At 47.9% G+C, this 24,227-nt stretch overlaps 1 protein-coding gene across 1 annotated transcript in view; it reads right to left on the minus strand.

Moving 5' to 3' along the window:
- The window catches only part of LOC129846383 (transmembrane anterior posterior transformation protein 1 homolog), an 82,809-nt gene that overhangs the window by 19,554 nt on the left and 39,028 nt on the right, over positions 1–24,227 (minus strand). Inside the window, exons 9-12 of the mRNA XM_055914315.1 lie at positions 23,618–23,727; positions 13,072–13,131; positions 12,890–12,958; positions 11,463–11,539 (exon numbers count right to left, since the gene is read on the minus strand). Coding sequence (XP_055770290.1) covers positions 11,463–11,539; positions 12,890–12,958; positions 13,072–13,131; positions 23,618–23,727 — 316 coding nt within the window. The remainder of the gene's footprint in view (positions 1–11,462; positions 11,540–12,889; positions 12,959–13,071; positions 13,132–23,617; positions 23,728–24,227) is intronic.

The following is a 24,227-nucleotide window of genomic DNA, read 5'->3' on the forward strand; positions in this document are numbered from 1 at the left end:
CAAAAGACCCCATCATACCTGAGCTGGGTGATATGGACAAAAGACCCCATCATACCAGAGCTGAGAGATATGGACAACAGACCCCATCATACCAGAGCTGGACAACAGACCCCATCATACCAGAGCTGGACAAAAGACCCCATCATACCAGAGCTGGACAAAAGACCCCATCATACCAGAGCTGGGCGATATGGACAAAAGACCCCATCACACCAGAGCTGGACAAAAGACCCCATCACACCAGAGCTGGACAAAAGACCCCATCATACCAGAGCTGGGCGATATGGACAAAAGACCCCATCATACCAGAGCTGGACAAAAGACCCCATCATACCAGAGCTGGACGATATGGACTAAAGACCCCATCATACCAGAGCTGGGCGATATGGACAAAAGACCCCATCATACCAGAGCTGGGCGATATGGACAAAAGACCCCATCATACCAGAGCTGGGCGATATGGACAAAAGACCCCATCATACCAGAGCTGGGCGATATGGACAAAAGACCCCATCATACCAGAGCTGGGCGATATGGACAAAAGACCCCATCATACCAGAGCTGGACAAAGACCTCATCATACCAGAGCTGGGCGATATGGACAAAAGACCCCATCATACCAGAGCTGGGAGATATGGACAAAAGACCCCATCATACCAGAGCTGGACGATACGTACAAAAGACCCCATCATACCAGAGCTGGACAATATGGACAAAAGACCCCATCATACCAGAGCTGGACAAAGACCTCATCATACCAGAGCTGGACAAAAGACCCCATCATACCAGAGCTGAGAGATATGGACAAAAGACCCCATCATACCAGAGCAGAGAGATATGGACAAAAGACCCCATCATACCAGAGCAGAGAGATATGGACAAAAGACCCCATCATACCAGAGCTGGGCGATATGGACAACAGACCCCATCATACCAGAGCTGAGAGATATGGACAAAAGACCCCATCATACCAGAGCTGGACAACAGACCGCATCATACCAGAGCTGGACGATATGGACAACAGATCCCATCATACCAGAGCTGGACAACAGACCCATTCATACCAGAGCTGGACAAAAGACCCCATCATACCAGAGCTGGGCGATATGGACAAAAGACCCCATCATACCAGAGCTGCACAACAGACCCCATCATACCAGAGCTGGACAACAGACCCCATCATACCAGAGCTGGACAACAGACTCCATCATACCAGAGCTGGACAAAGACCTCATCATACCAGAGCTGGACAAAAGACCCCATCATACCAGAGCTGAGAGATATGGACAAAAGACCCCATTATACCAGAGCAGAGAGATATGGACAAAAGACCCCATCATACCAGAGCAGAGAGATATGGACAAAAGACCCCATCATACCAGAGCTGGGCGATATGGACAACAGACCCCATCATACCAGAGCTGAGAGATATGGACAAAAGACCCCATCATACCAGAGCTGGACAACAGACCGCATCATACCAGAGCTGGACGATATGGACAACAGATCCCATCATACCAGAGCTGGACAACAGACCCATTCATACCAGAGCTGGACAAAAGACCCCATCATACCAGAGCTGGGCGATATGGACAAAAGACCCCATCATACCAGAGCTGCACAACAGACCCCATCATACCAGAGCTGGACAACAGACCCCATCATACCAGAGCTGGACAACAGACTCCATCATACCAGAGCTGGACGATATGGACAAAAGACCCCATCATACCAGAGCTGGGTGATATGGACAAAAGACCCCATCATACCAGAGCTGGGCGATATGGACAAAAGACCCCATCATACCAGAGCTGGACAAAAGACCCCATCATACCAGAGCTGGACAAAAGACCCCATCATACCAGAGCTGAGAGATATGGACAAAAGACCCCATCATACAAGAGCTGGAAGATATGGACAAAAGACCCCATCATACCAGAGCTGGACAATATGTACAAAAGACCCCATCATACCAGAGCTGGATGATATGGACAAAAGACCCCATCATAACAGAGCTGGGTGATATGGACAAAAGACCCCATCATACCAGAGCTGGACAAAAGACCCCATCATACCAGAGCTGGACAAAAGACCCCATCATACCAGAGCTGAGAGATATGGACAAAAGACCCCATCATACAAGAGCTGGAAGATATGGACAAAAGACCCCATCATACCAGAGCTGGACAATATGTACAAAAGACCCCATCATACCAGAGCTGGATGATATGGACAAAAGACCCCATCATACCAGAGCTGGACAAAGACCTCATCATACCAGAGCTGGACAAAAGACCCCATCATACCAGAGCTGGACAAAAGACCCCATCATACCAGAGCTGAGAGATATGGACAAAAGACCCCATCATACCAGAGCAGAGAGATATGGACAAAAGACCCCATCATACCAGAGCAGAGAGATATGGACAAAAGACCCCATCATACCAGAGCTGGGCGATATGGACAACAGACCCCATCATACCAGAGCTGAGAGATATGGACAAAAGACCCCATCATACCAGAGCTGGACAAAAGACCCCATCATACCAGAGCTGCACAACAGACCCCATCATACCAGAGCTGGACAACAGACCCCATCATACCAGAGCTGGACGATATGGACAAAAGACCCCATCATACCAGAGCTGGGAGATATGGACAAAAGATCCCATCATACCAGAGCTAGACAAAAGACCCCATCATACCAGAGCTGGACAACAGACCCCATCATACCAGAGCTGGGAGATATGGACAAAAGACCCCATCATACCAGAGCTGGACAAAAGACCCCATCATACCAGAGCTGGACAATAGACCCCATCATACCAGAGCTGGACAACAGACCCCATCATACCAGAGCTGGGAGATATGGACAAAAGACCCCATCATACCAGAGCTGGACAAAAGACCCCATCATACCAGAGCTGGACAAAAGACCCCATCATACCAGAGCTGGACAAAAAACCCCATCATACCAGAGCTGGAAGATATGGACAAAAGACCCCATCATACCAGAGCTGGACGATACGGACAAAAGACCCCATCATACCTGAGCTGGGTGATATGGACAAAAGACCCCATCATACCAGAGCTGAGAGATATGGACAACAGACCCCATCATACCAGAGCTGGACAACAGACCCCATCATACCAGAGCTGGACAAAAGACCCCATCATACCAGAGCTGGACAAAAGACCCCATCATACCAGAGCTGGGCGATATGGACAAAAGACCCCATCACACCAGAGCTGGACAAAAGACCCCATCACACCAGAGCTGGACAAAAGACCCCATCATACCAGAGCTGGGCGATATGGACAAAAGACCCCATCATACCAGAGCTGGACAAAAGACCCCATCATACCAGAGCTGGACGATATGGACTAAAGACCCCATCATACCAGAGCTGGGCGATATGGACAAAAGACCTCATCATACCAGAGCTGGGTGATATGGACAAAAGACCCCATCATACCAGAGCTGGGCGATATGGACAAAAGACCCCATCATACCAGAGCTGGGCGATATGGACAAAAGACCCCATCATACCAGAGCTGGGCGATATGGACAAAAGACCCCATCATACCAGAGCTGGGCGATATGGACAAAAGACCCCATCATACCAGAGCTGGACAAAGACCTCATCATACCAGAGCTGGGCGATATGGACAAAAGACCCCATCATACCAGAGCTGGGAGATATGGACAAAAGACCCCATCATACCAGAGCTGGACGATACGTACAAAAGACCCCATCATACCAGAGCTGGACAATATGGACAAAAGACCCCATCATACCAGAGCTGGACAAAGACCTCATCATACCAGAGCTGGACAAAAGACCCCATCATACCAGAGCTGAGAGATATGGACAAAAGACCCCATCATACCAGAGCAGAGAGATATGGACAAAAGACCCCATCATACCAGAGCAGAGAGATATGGACAAAAGACCCCATCATACCAGAGCTGGGCGATATGGACAACAGACCCCATCATACCAGAGCTGAGAGATATGGACAAAAGACCCCATCATACCAGAGCTGGACAACAGACTGCATCATACCAGAGCTGGACGATATGGACAACAGATCCCATCATACCAGAGCTGGACAACAGACCCATTCATACCAGAGCTGGACAAAAGACCCCATCATACCAGAGCTGGGCGATATGGACAAAAGACCCCATCATACCAGAGCTGCACAACAGACCCCATCATACCAGAGCTGGACAACAGACCCCATCATACCAGAGCTGGACAACAGACTCCATCATACCAGAGCTGGACGATATGGACAAAAGACCCCATCATACCAGAGCTGGGTGATATGGACAAAAGACCCCATCATACCAGAGCTGGGCGATATGGACAAAAGACCCCATCATACCAGAGCTGGACAAAAGACCCCATCATACCAGAGCTGGACAAAAGACCCCATCATACCAGAGCTGAGAGATATGGACAAAAGACCCCATCATACAAGAGCTGGAAGATATGGACAAAAGACCCCATCATACCAGAGCTGGACAATATGTACAAAAGACCCCATCATACCAGAGCTGGATGATATGGACAAAAGACCCCATCATACCAGAGCTGGGTGATATGGACAAAAGACCCCATCATACCAGAGCTGGACAAAAGACCCCATCATACCAGAGCTGGACAAAAGACCCCATCATACCAGAGCTGAGAGATATGGACAAAAGACCCCATCATACAAGAGCTGGAAGATATGGACAAAAGACCCCATCATACCAGAGCTGGACAATATGTACAAAAGACCCCATCATACCAGAGCTGGATGATATGGACAAAAGACCCCATCATACCAGAGCTGGGTGATATGGACAAAAGACCCCATCATACCAGAGCTGGACAAAAGACCCCATCATACCAGAGCTGGACAAAAGACCCCATCATACCAGAGCTGGGCGATATGGACAAAAGACCCCATCAGACCAGAGCTGGACAAAAGACCCCATCATACCAGAGCTGGACGATATGGACAAAAGACCCCATCATACCAGAGCTGGACAAAAGACCCCATCATACCAGAGCTGGGAGATATGGACAAAAGACCCCATCATACCAGAGCTGAGAGATATGGACAAAAGACCCCATCATACCAGAGCTGGGCGATATGGACAAAAGTCCCCATCATACCAGAGCTGGACAATATGGACAAAAGACCCCATCATACCAGAGCTGGACAATATGGACAAAAGACCCCATCATACCAGAGCTGGACGATACGGACAAAAGACCCCATCATACCAGAGCTGGGCGATATGGACAACAGACCCCATCATACCAGAGCTGGACAAAAGACCCCATCATACCAGAGCTGGACAAAAGACCCCATCATACCAGAGATGGGCGATATGGACAAAAGACCCCATCATACCAGAGCTGGACAAAGACCTCATCATACCAGAGCTGGACAAAAGACCCCATCATACCAGAGCTGGACGATACGTACAAAAGACCCCATCATACCAGAGCTGGACGATATGGACAAAAGACCCCATCATACCAGAGCTGGACAAAGACCTCATCATACCAGAGCTGGACAAAAGACCCCATCATACCAGAGCTGGACAAAAGACCCCATCATACCAGAGCTGAGAGATATGGACAAAAGACCCCATCATACCAGAGCAGAGAGATATGGACAAAAGACCCCATCATACCAGAGCAGAGAGATATGGACAAAAGACCCCCTCATACCAGAGCTGGGCGATATGGACAACAGACCCCATCATACCAGAGCTGAGAGATATGGACAAAAGACCATATCATACCAGAGCTGGACAAAAGACCCCATCATACCAGAGCTGCACAACAGACCCCATCATACCAGAGCTGGACAACAGACCCCATCATACCAGAGCAGAGAGATATGGACAAAAGACCCCATCATACCAGAGCTGGACGATATGGACAAAAGACCCCATCATACCAGAGCTGGGCGATATGGACAAAAGACCCCATCATACCAGAGCTGGACGATATGGACAAAAGACCCCATCATACCAGAGCTGGGCGATATGGACAAAAGACCCCATCATACCAGAGCTGGGCGATATGGACAAAAGACCCCATCATACCAGAGCTGGGTGATATGGACAAAAGACCCCATCATACCAGAGCTGGACAAAAGACCCCATCATACCAGAGCTGGACAAAAGACCCCATCATACCAGAGCTGGACAAAAGACCCCATCATACCAGAGCTGAGAGATATGGACAAAAGACCCCATCATACAAGAGCTGGAAGATATGGACAAAAGACCCCATCATACCAGAGCTGGACAAAAGACCCCATCATACCAGAGCTGGGCGATATGGACAAAAGACCCCATCATACCAGAGCTGGACAAAGACCTCATCATACCAGAGCTGGACAAAAGACCCCATCATACCAGAGCTGGGAGATATGGACAAAAGACCCCATCATACCAGAGCTGGGAGATATGGACAAAAGACCCCATCATACCAGAGCTGGGCGATACGTACAAAAGACCCCATCATACCAGAGCTGGACGATATGGACAAAAGACCCCATCATACCAGAGCTGGACAAAGACCTCATCATACCAGAGCTGGACAAAAGACCCCATCATACCAGAGCTGAGAGATATGGACAAAAGACCCCATCATACCAGAGCAGACAGATATGGACAAAAGACCCCATCATACCAGAAATGGACGATACGGACAAAAGACCCCATCATACAAGAGCTGGACGATATGGACAAAAGACCCCATCATACCAGAGCTGGGTGATATGGACAAAAGACCCCATCATACCAGAGCTGGAAGATATGGACAACAGACCCCATCATACCAGAGCTGAGAGATATGGACAAAAGACCCCATCATACAAGAGCTGGAAGATATGGACAAAAGACCCCATCATACCAGAGCTGGACAATATGTACAAAAGACCCCATCATACCAGAGCTGGATGATATGGACAAAAGACCCCATCATACCAGAGCTGGGTGATATGGACAAAAGACCCCATCATACCAGAGCTGGACAAAAGACCCCATCATACCAGAGCTGGACAAAAGACCCCATCATACCAGAGCTGGGCGATATGGACAAAAGACCCCATCATACCAGAGCTGGACAAAAGACCCCATCATACCAGAGCTGGACGATATGGACAAAAGACCCCATCATACCAGAGCTGGACAAAAGACCCCATCATACCAGAGCTGGGAGATATGGACAAAAGACCCCATCATACCAGAGCTGAGAGATATGGACAAAAGACCCCATCATACCAGAGCTGGGCGATATGGACAAAAGTCCCCATCATACCAGAGCTGGACAATATGGACAAAAGACCCCATCATACCAGAGCTGGACAAAATGGACAAAAGACCCCATCATACCAGAGCTGGACGATACGGACAAAAGAACCCATCATACCAGAGCTGGGCGATATGGACAACAGACCCCATCATACCAGAGCTGGACAAAAGACCCCATCATACCAGAGCTGGACAAAAGACCCCATCATACCAGAGCTGGGCGATATGGACAAAAGACCCCATCATACCAGAGCTGGACAAAGACCTCATCATACCAGAGCTGGACAAAAGACCCCATCATACCAGAGCTGGACGATACGTACAAAAGACCCCATCATACCAGAGCTGGACGATATGGACAAAAGACCCCATCATACCAGAGCTGGACAAAGACCTCATCATACCAGAGCTGGACAAAAGACCCCATCATACCAGAGCTGGACAAAAGACCCCATCATACCAGAGCTGAGAGATATGGACAAAAGACCCCATCATACCAGAGCAGAGAGATATGGACAAAAGACCCCATCATACCAGAGCAGAGAGATATGGACAAAAGACCCCATCATACCAGAGCTGGGCGATATGGACAACAGACCCCATCATACCAGAGCTGAGAGATATGGACAAAAGACCATATCATACCAGAGCTGGACAAAAGACCCCATCATACCAGAGCTGCACAACAGACCCCATCATACCAGAGCTGGACAACAGACCCCATCATACCAGAGCAGAGAGATATGGACAAAAGACCCCATCATACCAGAGCTGGACGATATGGACAAAAGACCCCATCATACCAGAGCTGGGCGATATGGACAAAAGACCCCATCATACCAGAGCTGGACGATATGGACAAAAGACCCCATCATACCAGAGCTGGGCGATATGGACAAAAGACCCCATCATACCAGAGCTGGGCGATATGGACAAAAGACCCCATCATACCAGAGCTGGGTGATATGGACAAAAGACCCCATCATACCAGAGCTGGACAAAAGACCCCATCATACCAGAGCTGGACAAAAGACCCCATCATACCAGAGCTGGACAAAAGACCCCATCATACCAAAGCTGAGAGATATGGACAAAAGACCCCATCATACAAGAGCTGGAAGATATGGACAAAAGACCCCATCATACCAGAGCTGGACAAAAGACCCCATCATACCAGAGCTGGGCAATATGGACAAAAGACCCCATCATACCAGAGCTGGACAAAGACCTCATCATACCAGAGCTGGACAAAAGACCCCATCATACCAGAGCTGGGAGATATGGACAAAAGACCCCATCATACCAGAGCTGGGAGATATGGACAAAAGACCCCATCATACCAGAGCTGGGCGATACGTACAAAAGACCCCATCATACCAGAGCTGGACGATATGGACAAAAGACCCCATCATACCAGAGCTGGACAAAGACCTCATCATACCAGAGCTGGACAAAAGACCCCATCATACCAGAGCTGAGAGATATGGACAAAAGACCCCATCATACCAGAGCAGACAGATATGGACAAAAGACCCCATCATACCAGAAATGGACGATACGGACAAAAGACCCCATCATACAAGAGCTGGACGATATGGACAAAAGACCCCATCATACCAGAGCTGGGTGATATGGACAAAAGACCCCATCATACCAGAGCTGGAAGATATGGACAACAGACCCCATCATACCAGAGCTGAGAGATATGGACAAAAGACTCCATCATACCAGAGCTGGACAATATGGACAAAAGACCCCATCATACCAGAGCTGGGAGATATGGACAAAAGACCCCATCATACTAGAGCTGAGAGATATGGAGAAAAGACCCCATCATACCAGAGCTGGTAGATATGGACAAAAGACCCCATCATACCAGAGCTGGGAGATATGGACAAAAGACCCCATCATACCAGAGCTGGACAACAGACCCCATCATACCAGAGCTGGACAAAAGACCCCATCATACCAGAGCTGGGCGATATGGACAAAAGACCCCATCATACCAGAGCTGGACAATATGGACAAAAGACCCCATCATACCAGAGCTGGACAACAGACCCCATCATACCAGAGCTGGGCGATATGGACAACAGACCCCATCATACCAGAGCTGGGCGATATGGACAAAAGACTCCATCATACCAGAGCTGGGTGATACGTACAAAAGACCCCATCATACCAGAGCAGGACGATATGGACAAAAGACCCCATCATACCAGAGCTGGAAGATATGGACAACAGACCCCATCATACCAGAGCTGAGAGATATGGACAAAAGACTCCATCATTCCAGAGCTGGACAATATGGAAAAAAGACCCCATCATACCAGAGCTGGACAAAAGACCCCATCATACCAGAGCTGGGAGATATGGACAAAAGACCCCATCATACCAGAGCTGGGAGATATGGACAAAAGACCCCATCATACCAGAGCTGGACAACAGACCCCATCATACCAGAGCTGGACAAAAGACCCCATCATACCAGAGCTGGGAGATATGGACAAAAGACCCCATCATACCAGAGCTGAGAGAGCTGGACAACAGACCCCATCATACCAGAGCTGGACAACAGACCCCATCATACCAGAGCTGGACAACAGACCCCATCATACCAGAGCTGGACAACAGACCCCATCATACCAGAGCTGGACAACAGACCCCATCATACCAGAGCTGGGCGATATGGACAAAAGACCCCATCATACCAGAGCTGGACAACAGACCCCATCATACCAGAGCTGGATGATATGGACAAAAGACCCCATCATACCAGAGCTGAGAGATATGGACAAAAGTCCCCATCATACCAGAGCTGAGAGATATGGACAAAAGTCCCCATCATACCAGAGCTGGACAACAGACCCCATCATACCAGAGCTGGGAGATATGGACAAAAGACCCCATCATACCAGAGCTGGGCGATATGGACAACAGACCCCATCATACCAAAGCTGGGAGATATGGACAAAAGACCCCATCAAACCAGAGCTGGGCGATACGGACAACAGACCCCATCATACCAGAGTTGAGAGATATGGACAAAAGACCCCATCATACCAGAGCTGGACAATATGGACAAAAGACCCCATCATACCAGAGCTGGGCGATATGGACAAAAGACCCCATCATACCAGAGCTGGACAATATGGACAAAAGACCCCATCATACCAGAGCTGGGCGATATGGACAACAGACCCCATCATACCAGAGCTGAGAGATATGGACAAAGACTCCATCATACCAGAGCTGGACAACAGACCCCATCATACCAGAGCTGGGCGATATGGACAAAAGACCCCATCATACCAGAGCTGAGAGATATGGACAAAAGACCCCATCATACCAGAGCTGGACAATATGGACAAAAGACCCCATCATACCAGAGCTGGGCGATATGGACAAAAGTCCCCATCATACCAGAGCTGGACAATATGGACAAAAGACCCCATCATACCAGAGCTGGATGATATGGACAAAAGACCCCATCATACCAGAGCTGGACAAAGACCTCATCATACCAGAGCTGGACAACAGACCCCATCATGCCAGAGCTGGACAAAAGACCCCATCATACCAGAGCTGAGAGATATGGACAAAAGACCCCATCATACCAGAGCAGAGAGATATGGACAAAAGACCCCATCATACCAGAACTGGACGATACGGACAAAAGACCCCATCATACCAGAGCTGGGCGATATGGACAACAGACCCCATCACACCAGAGCTGGACAAAAGACCCCATCATACCAGAGCTGGACAAAAGACCCCATCGTACCAGAGCTGGACAACAGACCCCATCATACCAGAGCTGGACAAAAGACCCCATCATACCAGAGCTGGACAAAAGACCCCATCATACCAGAGCTGGACAAAAGACCCCATCATACCAGATGGTTAGAATGTGGTAGAATGTACCAGGTAGAAGGTGTCTTACCCCAGGTAGAAAGTGTATTACCCCAGGTAGAAGGTGCCTTACCCCAGGTAGAAGGTGCCTTACCCCAGGTAGAAGGTGCCTTACCCCAGGTAGAAGGTGCCTTACCCCAGGTAGAAGGTGCCTTACCCCAGGTAGAAGGGGCCTTACCCCAGGTAGAAGGGGCCTTACCCCAGGTAGAAGGTGCCTTACCCCAGGTAGAAGAGAAGAACACACATGAAGGAGAGAGATCCCTGGATCTTCACTGAGCTGGTCACCACCCTGATCAACTGAAACAGACACACACCAATATCAATATCAGCCTAATCAATAATAACCCTGTCTCCTTCCCCAGGCCTGGGTTCAATATCAATATCAGTCTAATCAATAATAACCCTGTCTCCTCCCCCAGACCTGGGTTCAATATCAATATCAGTCTAATCAATAATAACCCTGTCTCCTCCTCCCAGACCCTGTTATTATTGATTTGGTCTGCAGACCCAGCCTTAAAGAGCTGAAATACTGGTTGAACCCAGGTCTGCAGACCCAGCCTTATAGAGCTGTAATACTGGTTGAACCCAGGTCTGCAGACCCAGCCTTATAGAGCTGTAATACTGGTTGAACCCAGGTCTGCAGACCCAGCCTTATAGAGCTGTAATACTGGTTGAACCCCCTTATGGAGCTGTAATACTGGTTGAACCCAGGTCTGCAGACCCAGCCTTAAAGAGCTGTAATAGTAGTTGAACCCAGGTCTGCAGACCCAGCCTTAAAGAGCTGTAATAGTGGTTGAACCCAGGTCTGCAGACCCAGCCTTAGAGCTGTAAAACTGGTTGAACCCAGGTCTGCAGACCCAGCCTTAAAGAGCTGTAATAGTAGTTGAACCCAGGTCTGCAGACCCAGCCTTAAAGAGCTGTAATAGTGGTTGAACCCAGGTCTGCAGACCCAGCCTTAAAGAGCTGTAATACTAGTTGAACCCAGGTCTGCAGACCCAGCCTTAAAGAGCTGTAATACTAGTTGAACCCAGGTCTGCAGACCCAGCCTTAAAGAGCTGTAATAGTGGTTGAACCCAGGTCTGCAGACCCAGCCTTAGAGCTGTAAAACTGGTTGAACCCAGGTCTGCAGACCCAGCCTTAAAGAGCTGTAATAGTAGTTGAACCCAGGTCTGCAGACCCAGCCTTAAAGAGCTGTAATAGTGGTTGAACCCAGGTCTGCAGACCCAGCCTTAAAGAGCTGTAATACTAGTTGAACCCAGGTCTGCAGACCCAGCCTTAAAGAGCTGTAATACTAGTTGAACCCAGGTCTGCAGACCCAGCCTTAAAGAGCTGTAATAGTGGTTGAACCCAGGTCTGCAGACCCAGCCTTAAAGAGCTGTAATACTGGTTGAACCCCCTTATAGAGCTGTAATACTGGTTGAACCCCCTTAAAGAGCTGTAATACTAGTTGAACCCAGGTCTGCAGACCCAGCCTTAAAGAGCTGTAATAGTGGTTGAACCCAGGTCTGCAGACCCAGCCTTAGAGCTGTAAAACTGGTTGAACCCAGGTCTGCAGACCCAGCCTTAAAGAGCTGTAATACTGGTTGAACCCAGGTCTGGAGACCCAGCCTTATAGAGCTGAAACACTGGTTGAACCCAGTCTCTTACCAGCAGAGCTAAAGGAAGAGGGATGAAGCCCATTCTCCTGGAGACTGAGTCACTGTAGTCTGTATAGGCCTGGTAAACAACAACACCATGTAAACAATGACCCGTCAACAACAACACGTCAATAAATCAATACCATATATTAAATCATCATTAATCATCAATATTCATTTTTTAAATCTCACGTTTTTCTGTCTGCTGCTGACGAGGTCGAACGCCAGGCTGGCGCGGTACTCCCCGTACACCTGATGACAGAGATGAGGTACAGGTGAGCTCTAATATATTGGCACCCTTGATGACAGATGAGCTCTAATATATTGGCACCCTTGATGACAGGTGAGCTCTAATATATTGGCACCCTTGATGACAGGTGAGCTCTAATATATTGGCACCCTTGATGACAGATGAGCTCTAATATATTGGCACCCTTGATGACAGGTGAGCTCTAATATATTGGCACCCTTGATGACAGATGAGCTCTAATATATTGGCACCCCTGATGACAGATGAGCTCTAATATATTGGCACCCTTGATGACAGATGAGCTCTAATATATTGGCACCCTTGATGACAGATGAGCTCTAATATATTGGCACCCTTGATGACAGATGAGCTCTAATATATTGGCACCCCTGATGACAGATGAGCTCTAATATATTGGCACCCTTGATGACAGATGAGCTCTAATATATTGGCACCCTTGATGACAGATGAGCTCTAATATATTGGCACCCTTGATGACAGATGAGCTCTAATATATTGGCACCCTTGATGACAGATGAGCTCTAATATATTGGCACCCTTGATGACAGATGAGCTCTAATATATTGGCACCCCTGATGACAGATGAGCTCTAATATATTGGCACCCTTGATGACAGATGAGCTCTAATATATTGGCACCCTTGATGACAGATGAGCTCTAATATATTGGCACCCTTGATGACAGATGAGCTCTAATATATTGGCACCCTTGATGACAGATGAGCTCTAATATATTGGCACCCTTGATGACAGTCAGATGTGGAGCTGTAATATATTGGCACCCTTGATGACAGTCAGATGTGGAGCTGTAATATATTGGCACCCTTGATGACAGTCAGATGTGGAGCTGTAATATATTGGCACCCTTGATGACAGTCAGATGTGGAGCTGTAATATATTGGCACCCTTGATGACAGTCAGATGTGGAGCTGTAATATATTGGCACCCTTGATGACAGTCAGATGTGGAGCTGTAATATATTGGCACCCTTGATGACAGTCAGATGTGGAGCTGTAATATATTGGCACCCTTGATGACAGTCAGATGTGGAGCTGTAATATATTGGCACCCTTGATGACAGTCAGATGTGGAGCTGTAATATATTGGCACCCTTGATGACAGTCAGATGTGGAGCTGTAATATATTGGCACCCTTGATGACAGTCAGATGTGGAGCTGTAATATATTGGCACCCTTGATGACAGTCAGATGTGGAGCTGTAATATATTGGCACCCTTGATGACAGTCAGATGTGGAGCTGTAATATATTGGCACCCTTGATGACAGTCAGATAGATGGACAACAATGTGGTTGTTATTTAAACTGGTTGAATGTTTATTTGTACCCCGTGGGCATCTACAACTTACCCCAGGTGTTTATTTGTACCCCGTGGGCATCTACAACTTACCCCAGGTGTTTATTTGTACCCCGTGGGCATCTACAACTTACCCCAGGTGTTTATTTGTACCCCGTGGGCATCTACAACTTACCCCAGGTGTTTATTTGTACCCCGTGGGCATCTACAACTTACCCCAGGTGTTTATTTGTACCCTGTAGCTGTGGGCATCTACAACTTACCCCAGGTGTTTATTTGTACCCCGTGGGCATCTACAACTTACCCCAGGTGTTTATTTGTACCCCGTGGGCATCTACAACTTACCCCAGGTGTTTATTTGTACCCTGTAGCTGTGGGCATCTACAACTTACCCCAGGTGTTTATTTGTACCCTGTAGCTGTGGGCATCTACAACTTACCCCAGGTGTTTATTTGTACCCCGTGGGCATCTACAACTTACCCCAGGTGTTTATTTGTACCCCGTGGGCATCTACAACTTACCCCAGGTGTTAATTTGTACCCCGTGGGCCTCTACAACTTACCCCAGGTGTTTATTTGTACCCCGTAGCCGTGGGCATCTACAACTTACCCCAGGTGTTAATTTGTACCCCGTGGGCCTCTACAACTTACCCCAGGTGTTTATTTGTATCCCGTAGCTGTGGGCATCTACAACTTACCCCAGGTGTTTATTTGTACCCTGTAGCTGTGGGCATCTACAACTTACCCCAGGTGTTTATTTGTACCCTGTAGCTGTGGGCATCTACAACTTACCCCAGGTGTTTATTTGTACCCCGTAGCTGTGGGCATCTACAACTTACCCCAGGTGTTTATTTGTACCCTGTAGCTGTGGGCATCTACAACTTACCCCAGGTGTTTATTTGTACCCCGTGGGCATCTACAACTTACCCCAGGTGTTTATTTGTACCCCGTGGGCATCTACAACTTACCCCAGGTGTTTATTTGTACCCTGTAGCTGTGGGCATCTACAACTTACCCCAGGTGTTTATTTGTACCCCGTAGCTGTGGGCATCTACAACTTACCCCAGGTGTTTATTGTACCCCGTAGCTGTGGGCATCTACAACTTACCCCAGGTGTTTATTGTACCCCGTAGCTGTGGGCATCTACAACTTACCCCAGGTGTTTATTTGTACCCTGTAGCTGTGGGCATCTACAACTTACCCCAGGTGTTTATTTGTACCCTGTAGCTGTGGGCATCTACAACTTACCCCAGGTGTTTATTTGTACCCCGTGGGCATCTACAACTTACCCCAGGTGTTTATTTGTACCTCGTGGGCATCTACAACTTACCCCAGGTGTTTATTGTACCCCGTAGCTGTGGGCATCTACAACTTACCCCAGGTGTTTATTTGTACCCTGTAGCTGTGGGCATCTACAACTTACCCCAGGTGTTTATTTGTACCCCGTGGGCATCTACAACTTACCCCAGGTGTTTATTTGTACCCCGTGGGCATCTACAACTTACCCCAGGTGTTTATTTGTACCCCGTGGGCATCTACAACTTACCCCAGGTGTTTATTGTACCCCGTAGCTGTGGGCATCTACAACTTACCCCAGGTGTTTATTTGTACCCCGTGGGCATCTACAACTTACCCCAGGTGTTTATTTGTACCCCGTGGGCATCTACAACTTACCCCAGGTGTTTATTTGTACCCCGTAGCTGTGGGCATCTACAACTTACCCCAGGTGTTTATTTGTACCCCGTAGCTGTGGGCATCTACTTCTTACCCCAGGTGTTTATTTGTACCCTGTAGCTGTGGGCATCTACAACTTACCCCAGGTGTTTATTTGTACCCCGTAGCTGTGGGCATCTACAACTTACCCCAGGTGTTTATTTGTACCCTGTAGCTGTGGGCATCTACAACTTACCCCAGGTGTTTATTTGTACCCTGTAGCTGTGGGCATCTACAACTTACCCCAGGTGTTTATTTGTACCCCGTGGGCATCTACAACTTACCCCAGGTGTTTATTTGTACCTCGTGGGCATCTACAACTTACCCCAGGTGTTTATTGTACCCCGTAGCTGTGGGCATCTACAACTTACCCCAGGTGTTTATTTGTACCCTGTAGCTGTGGGCATCTACAACTTACCCCAGGTGTTTATTTGTACCCCGTGGGCATCTACAACTTACCCCAGGTGTTTATTTGTACCCCGTGGGCATCTACAACTTACCCCAGGTGTTTATTTGTACCCCGTGGGCATCTACAACTTACCCCAGGTGTTTATTGTACCCCGTAGCTGTGGGCATCTACAACTTACCCCAGGTGTTTATTTGTACCCCGTGGGCATCTACAACTTACCCCAGGTGTTTATTTGTACCCCGTGGGCATCTACAACTTACCCCAGGTGTTTATTTGTACCCCGTAGCTGTGGGCATCTACAACTTACCCCAGGTGTTTATTTGTACCCCGTAGCTGTGGGCATCTACAACTTACCCCAGGTGTTTATTTGTACCCTGTAGCTGTGGGCATCTACAACTTACCCCAGGTGTTTATTTGTACCCCGTAGCTGTGGGCATCTACAACTTACCCCAGGTGTTTATTTGTACCCTGTAGCTGTGGGCATCTACAACTTACCCCAGGTGTTTATTTGTACCCTGTAGCTGTGGGCATCTACAACTTACCCCAGGTGTTTATTTGTATCCCGTAGCTGTGGGCATCTACAACTTACCCCAGGTGTTTATTTGTACCCTGTAGCTGTGGGCATCTACAACTTACCCCAGGTGTTTATTTGTACCCCGTGGGCATCTACAACTTACCCCAGGTGTTTATTTGTATCCCGTAGCTGTGGGCATCTACAACTTACCCCAGGTGTTTATTTGTACCCTGTAGCTGTGGGCATCTACAACTTACCCCAGGTGTTTATTTGTACCCTGTAGCTGTGGGCATCTACAACTTACCCCAGGTGTTTATTTGTACCCCGTAGCTGTGGGCATCTACAACTTACCCCAGGTGTTTATTTGTACCCTGTAGCTGTGGGCATCTACAACTTACCCCAGGTGTTTATTTGTACCCTGTAGCTGTGGGCATCTACAACTTACCCCAGGTGTTTATTTGTACCCCGTAGCTGTGGGCATCTACAACTTACCCCAGGTGTTTATTTGTACCCCGTGGGCATCTACAACTTACCCCAGGTGTTTATTTGTACCCTGTAGCTGTGGGCATCTACAACTTACCCCAGGTGTTTATTTGTACCCCGTAGCTGTGGGCATCTACAACTTACCCCAGGTGTTTATTTGTACCCTGTAGCTGTGGGCATCTACAACTTACCCCAGGTGTTTATTTGTACCCCGTGGGCATCTACAACTTACCCCAGGTGTTTATTTGTACCCTGTAGCTGTGGGCATCTACAACTTACCCCAGGTGTTTATTTGTATCCCGTAGCTGTGGGCATCTACAACTTACCCCAGGTGTTTATTTGTATCCCGTAGCTGTGGGCATCTACAACTTACCCCAGGTGTTTATTTGTACCCCGTAGCTGTGGGCATCTACAACTTACCCCAGCTGTTTATTTGTACCCTGTAGCTGTGGGCATCTACAACTTACCCCAGGTGTTTATTTGTACCCCGTGGGCATCTACAACTTACCCCAGGTGTTTATTTGTACCCTGTAGCTGTGGGCATCTACAACTTACCCCAGGTGTTTATTTGTACCCCGTAGCTGTGGGCATCTACAACTTACCCCAGGTGTTTATTTGTACCCTGTAGCTGTGGGCATCTACAACTTACCCCAGGTGTTTATTTGTACCCTGTAGCTGTGGGCATCTACAACTTACCCCAGGTGTTTATTTGTACCCCGTGGGCATCTACAACTTACCCCAGGTGTTTATTTGTACCCCGTGGGCCACTACAACTTACCCCAGGTGTTTATTTGTACCCCGTAGCTGTGGGCAACTACAACTTACCCCAGGTGTTTATTTGTACCCTGTAGCTGTGGGCATCTACAACTTACCCCAGGTGTTTATTTGTACCCCGTGGGCATCTACAACTTACCCCAGGTGTTTATTTGTACCCCGTGGGCATCTACAACTTACCCCAGGTGTTAATTTGTACCCCGTGGGCCTCTACAACTTACCCCAGGTGTTTATTTGTACCCCGTAGCCGTGGGCATCTACAACTTACCCCAGGTGTTAATTTGTACCCCGTGGGCCTCTACAACTTACCCCAGGTGTTTATTTGTATCCCGTAGCTGTGGGCATCTACAACTTACCCCAGGTGTTTATTTGTACCCTGTAGCTGTGGGCATCTACAACTTACCCCAGGTGTTTATTTGTACCCTGTAGCTGTGGGCATCTACAACTTACCCCAGGTGTTTATTTGTACCCCGTAGCTGTGGGCATCTACAACTTACCCCAGGTGTTTATTTGTACCCTGTAGCTGTGGGCATCTACAACTTACCCCAGGTGTTTATTTGTACCCCGTGGGCATCTACAACTTACCCCAGGTGTTTATTTGTACCCCGTGGGCATCTACAACTTACCCCAGGTGTTTATTTGTACCCTGTAGCTGTGGGCATCTACAACTTACCCCAGGTGTTTATTTGTACCCCGTAGCTGTGGGCATCTACAACTTACCCCAGGTGTTTATTGTACCCCGTAGCTGTGGGCATCTACAACTTACCCCAGGTGTTTATTGTACCCCGTAGCTGTGGGCATCTACAACTTACCCCAGGTGTTTATTTGTACCCTGTAGCTGTGGGCATCTACAACTTACCCCAGGTGTTTATTTGTACCCTGTAGCTGTGGGCATCTACAACTTACCCCAGGTGTTTATTTGTACCCCGTGGGCATCTACAACTTACCCCAGGTGTTTATTTGTACCTCGTGGGCATCTACAACTTACCCCAGGTGTTTATTGTACCCCGTAGCTGTGGGCATCTACAACTTACCCCAGGTGTTTATTTGTACCCTGTAGCTGTGGGCATCTACAACTTACCCCAGGTGTTTATTTGTACCCCGTGGGCATCTACAACTTACCCCAGGTGTTTATTTGTACCCCGTGGGCATCTACAACTTACCCCAGGTGTTTATTTGTACCCCGTGGGCATCTACAACTTACCCCAGGTGTTTATTTGTACCCCGTGGGCATCTACAACTTACCCCAGGTGTTTATTGTACCCCGTAGCTGTGGGCATCTACAACTTACCCCAGGTGTTTATTTGTACCCCGTGGGCATCTACAACTTACCCCAGGTGTTTATTTGTACCCCGTGGGCATCTACAACTTACCCCAGGTGTTTATTTGTACCCCGTAGCTGTGGGCATCTACAACTTACCCCAGGTGTTTATTTGTACCCCGTAGCTGTGGGCATCTACAACTTACCCCAGGTGTTTATTTGTACCCTGTAGCTGTGGGCATCTACAACTTACCCCAGGTGTTTATTTGTACCCCGTAGCTGTGGGCATCTACAACTTACCCCAGGTGTTTATTTGTACCCTGTAGCTGTGGGCATCTACAACTTACCCCAGGTGTTTATTTGTACCCTGTAGCTGTGGGCATCTACAACTTACCCCAGGTGTTTATTTGTATCCCGTAGCTGTGGGCATCTACAACTTACCCCAGGTGTTTATTTGTACCCTGTAGCTGTGGGCATCTACAACTTACCCCAGGTGTTTATTTGTACCCCGTGGGCATCTACAACTTACCCCAGGTGTTTATTTGTATCCCGTAGCTGTGGGCATCTACAACTTACCCCAGGTGTTTATTTGTACCCTGTAGCTGTGGGCATCTACAACTTACCCCAGGTGTTTATTTGTACCCTGTAGCTGTGGGCATCTACAACTTACCCCAGGTGTTTATTTGTACCCCGTAGCTGTGGGCATCTACAACTTACCCCAGGTGTTTATTTGTACCCTGTAGCTGTGGGCATCTACAACTTACCCCAGGTGTTTATTTGTACCCTGTAGCTGTGGGCATCTACAACTTACCCCAGGTGTTTATTTGTACCCCGTAGCTGTGGGCATCTACAACTTACCCCAGGTGTTTATTTGTACCCCGTGGGCATCTACAACTTACCCCAGGTGTTTATTTGTACCCTGTAGCTGTGGGCATCTACAACTTACCCCAGGTGTTTATTTGTACCCCGTAGCTGTGGGCATCTACAACTTACCCCAGGTGTTTATTTGTACCCTGTAGCTGTGGGCATCTACAACTTACCCCAGGTGTTTATTTGTACCCCGTGGGCATCTACAACTTACCCCAGGTGTTTATTTGTACCCTGTAGCTGTGGGCATCTACAACTTACCCCAGGTGTTTATTTGTATCCCGTAGCTGTGGGCATCTACAACTTACCCCAGGTGTTTATTTGTATCCCGTAGCTGTGGGCATCTACAACTTACCCCAGGTGTTTATTTGTACCCCGTGGGCATCTACAACTTACCCCAGGTGTTTATTTGTACCCTGTAGCTGTGGGCATCTACAACTTACCCCAGGTGTTTATTTGTACCCCGTAGCTGTGGGCATCTACAACTTACCCCAGGTGTTTATTTGTACCCTGTAGCTGTGGGCATCTACAACTTACCCCAGGTGTTTATTTGTACCCTGTAGCTGTGGGCATCTACAACTTACCCCAGGTGTTTATTTGTACCCCGTGGGCATCTACAACTTACCCCAGGTGTTTATTTGTACCCCGTGGGCCTCTACAACTTACCCCAGGTGTTTATTTGTACCCCGTAGCTGTGGGCATCTACAACTTACCCCAGGTGTTTATTTGTACCCTGTAGCTGTGGGCATCTACAACTTACCCCAGGTGTTTATTTGTACCCCGTAGCTGTGGGCATCTACAACTTACCCCAGGTGTTTATTGTACCTGTAGGAGTAAGTGACATATGTAGGTAGATATCACACTATTAAACAATAGACAGGTAAATAGTATAAGAAGGCAGATGTGGATGCATTTGCCATTCTGGTAAATACAGGAAACCGAAGATTGGCAGATGGTGTGGTGGTAGCGAACCACATGTTGACATGGGTCATGGGACCGTGGTGATGGAGGTCTACTGGGGGACGTTCTGGCCCTCTGATCCTTTGACCCTTGTAGATTCTCCATTATGCTGTCAGACAGATAGGCGCTTAAAGAAATTGGACACTAGACACATAGTCTGCTGATTCTTTAAAGAGATACACATGTCAGAGAAATATGTGTTTAGGGCACTTAGACCCACTAGAAATATAGTCTGACCAGTCCATTATGTACATACATGTCAGACACACAGGCACATGAAGAATGTTGACACACTGGGATAGAGGGTCCGGCCACCATTATAAACTGATTGAAGGCAGATGGTGGTAAATGACTTCATAGGGGACGGACAATACTATGTGGGTATAAATATAAAGGACTGGACTTCTGAGAGGTGGGTGTTCCATGGGACTTCAGAGATGGTCATACTATTGTAAATAAAAGGATGTTTTGATTTCACAAGTTCTGATAAAGCGTTATATTTCTGAGATGATTTTCCACGACATATTTGGCGAGCTTGCCAGGAGGGACAGGGACTGAGGAATGGCGTCCAGGGCTGGAGATAGTTTCTTTGGACAATCTTGCAAACACTATGGCCACAACTATAAAAAGGTAAGCTTGTTCTTACATAGTTGAAATGTTTGTATGGATTGCTTCAGAGATCCTGTCTCAGCGAGAGGGGCGCCATGTAAGTCTCTCTTTCAAATTTCCTAATTTCCTACCCTGTAGCCGTGGGCATCTACAACTTACCCCAGGTGTTTATTTGTACCCCGTGGGCATCTACAACTTACACCAGGTGTTTATTTGTACCCTGTAGCTGTGGGCATCTACAACTTACCCCAGGTGTTTATTTGTACCCTGTAGCTGTGGGCATCTACAACTTACCCCAGGTGTTTATTTGTACCCTGTAGCTGTGGGCATCTACAACTTACCCCAGGTGTTTATTTGTACCCCGTAGCTGTGGGCATCTACAACTTACCCCAGGTGTTTATTTGTACCCTGTAGCTGTGGGCATCTACAACTTACCCCAGGTGTTTATTTGTACCCCGTGGGCATCTACAACTTACCCCAGGTGTTTATTTGTACCCTGTAGCTGTGGGCATCTACAACTTACCCCAGGTGTTTATTTGTACCCCGTGGGCATCTACAACTTACCCCAGGTGTTTATTTGTACCCCGTGGGCCTCTACAACTTACCCCAGGTGTTTATTTGTACCCCGTGGCTGTGGGCATCTACAACTTACCCCAGGTGTTTATTTGTACCCCGTGGGCATCTACAACTTACCCCAGGTGTTTATTTGTACCCCGTGGGCCTCTACAACTTACCCCAGGTGTTTATTTGTACCCTGTAGCTGTGGGCATCTACAACTTACCCCAGGGGTTTATTTGTACCCCGTGGCTGTGGGCATCTACAACTTACCCCAGGTGTTTATTTGTACCCCGTGTGTGTGTGTGTGTGGTGTGTGTGTGGTGTGTGTGTGGTGTGTGTGTGTGTATGTGTGTGTGTGGTGTGTGTGTGTGTGGTGTGTGTGTGTGTGTGTGTGTGTGTGTGTGTGTGTGTGTGTGTGTGTGTGTGGTGTGTGTGTGTGTGGTGTGTGTGTGGTGTGTGTGTGTGTGTGTGTGTGTGTGTGTGTGTGTGTGTGTGTGTGTGTGTGGTGTGTGTGTGTGTGTGGTGTGTGTGTGTGTGTGTGGTGTGTGTGTGTGTGTGTGGTGTGTGTGTGTGTGTGTGGTGTGTGTGTGTGTGTGTGTGTGTGTGTGTGTGTGTGTGTGGTGTGTGTGTGTGGGTGTGTGTGTGTGTGGTGTGTGTGTGTGTGTTGGAGTTTGTCACTACAGGGATAAAAAGGGTTCATCTCTTCCTGTGGGTGTCGGCTCCAGGTACGTAACCATAGTTACTATCGCCAAGGAAGATCTGGGGGGGGGGGGGGGCTACGGCCCAATTATCTCTCCTTCCTCCTAGTGTGCACTTGTTCCCTTCCCTGATTTGAAAGGAAATGACTGGTATCGGAGACCATGGTGGAACCTCCCGCGAGCCCGTGTCTCCTCCATCAATTTAAGGCTGTAGGAAGTAGTGAACGAGTGTACACTTCAGGAGAAAGGAGAGATTGAGACACACCCCCAGGAGAAGACGGACGGACGGCGGGACGGACGGACACTTACGTCTGCAGTGATGTCGTTAAACTTGGTGATGAAGGCGTGCTTGACGACGTCCACGGTGACCTCAGACGCTATCACCATGACGACGTCAGGAAACAGCACCCACATGTGGTCTGTCGTTAAAAATCAAAATCGTATTAACGGATCAGTTTTTGTTATCAATAATGAATAATTAAATCATCAGTAGAGTATCATTTCAACACTAATCGTTCATATTAACCGATTGGGAAATGATCAATACATTATTAATACATCACTAATCAATAACATCAGTGACCGATACATTATCAATACATCACTATCAATACAGACACCCAGTTGATAGGAGTCCAGTTTATGACGCTGATAACCAGGATGTAAAACAGTCTAACGAGTCCAGTTTATGACGCTGATAACCAGGATGTAAAACAGTCTAACGAGTCCAGTTTATGACGCTGATAACCAGGATGTAAAACAGTCTAACGAGTCCAGTTTATGACGCTGATAACCAGGATGTAAAACATTCTAACGAGTCCAGTTTATGACTCTGATAACCAGGATGTAAAACATTCTAACGAGTCCAGTTTATGACGCTGATAACCAGGATGTAAAACAGTCTAACGAGTCCAGTTTA

Source organism: Salvelinus fontinalis, unplaced genomic scaffold (genome assembly GCF_029448725.1).
Source record: "Salvelinus fontinalis isolate EN_2023a unplaced genomic scaffold, ASM2944872v1 scaffold_0516, whole genome shotgun sequence".
In the NCBI taxonomy this organism is placed as follows: Eukaryota; Metazoa; Chordata; class Actinopteri; order Salmoniformes; family Salmonidae; genus Salvelinus; species Salvelinus fontinalis.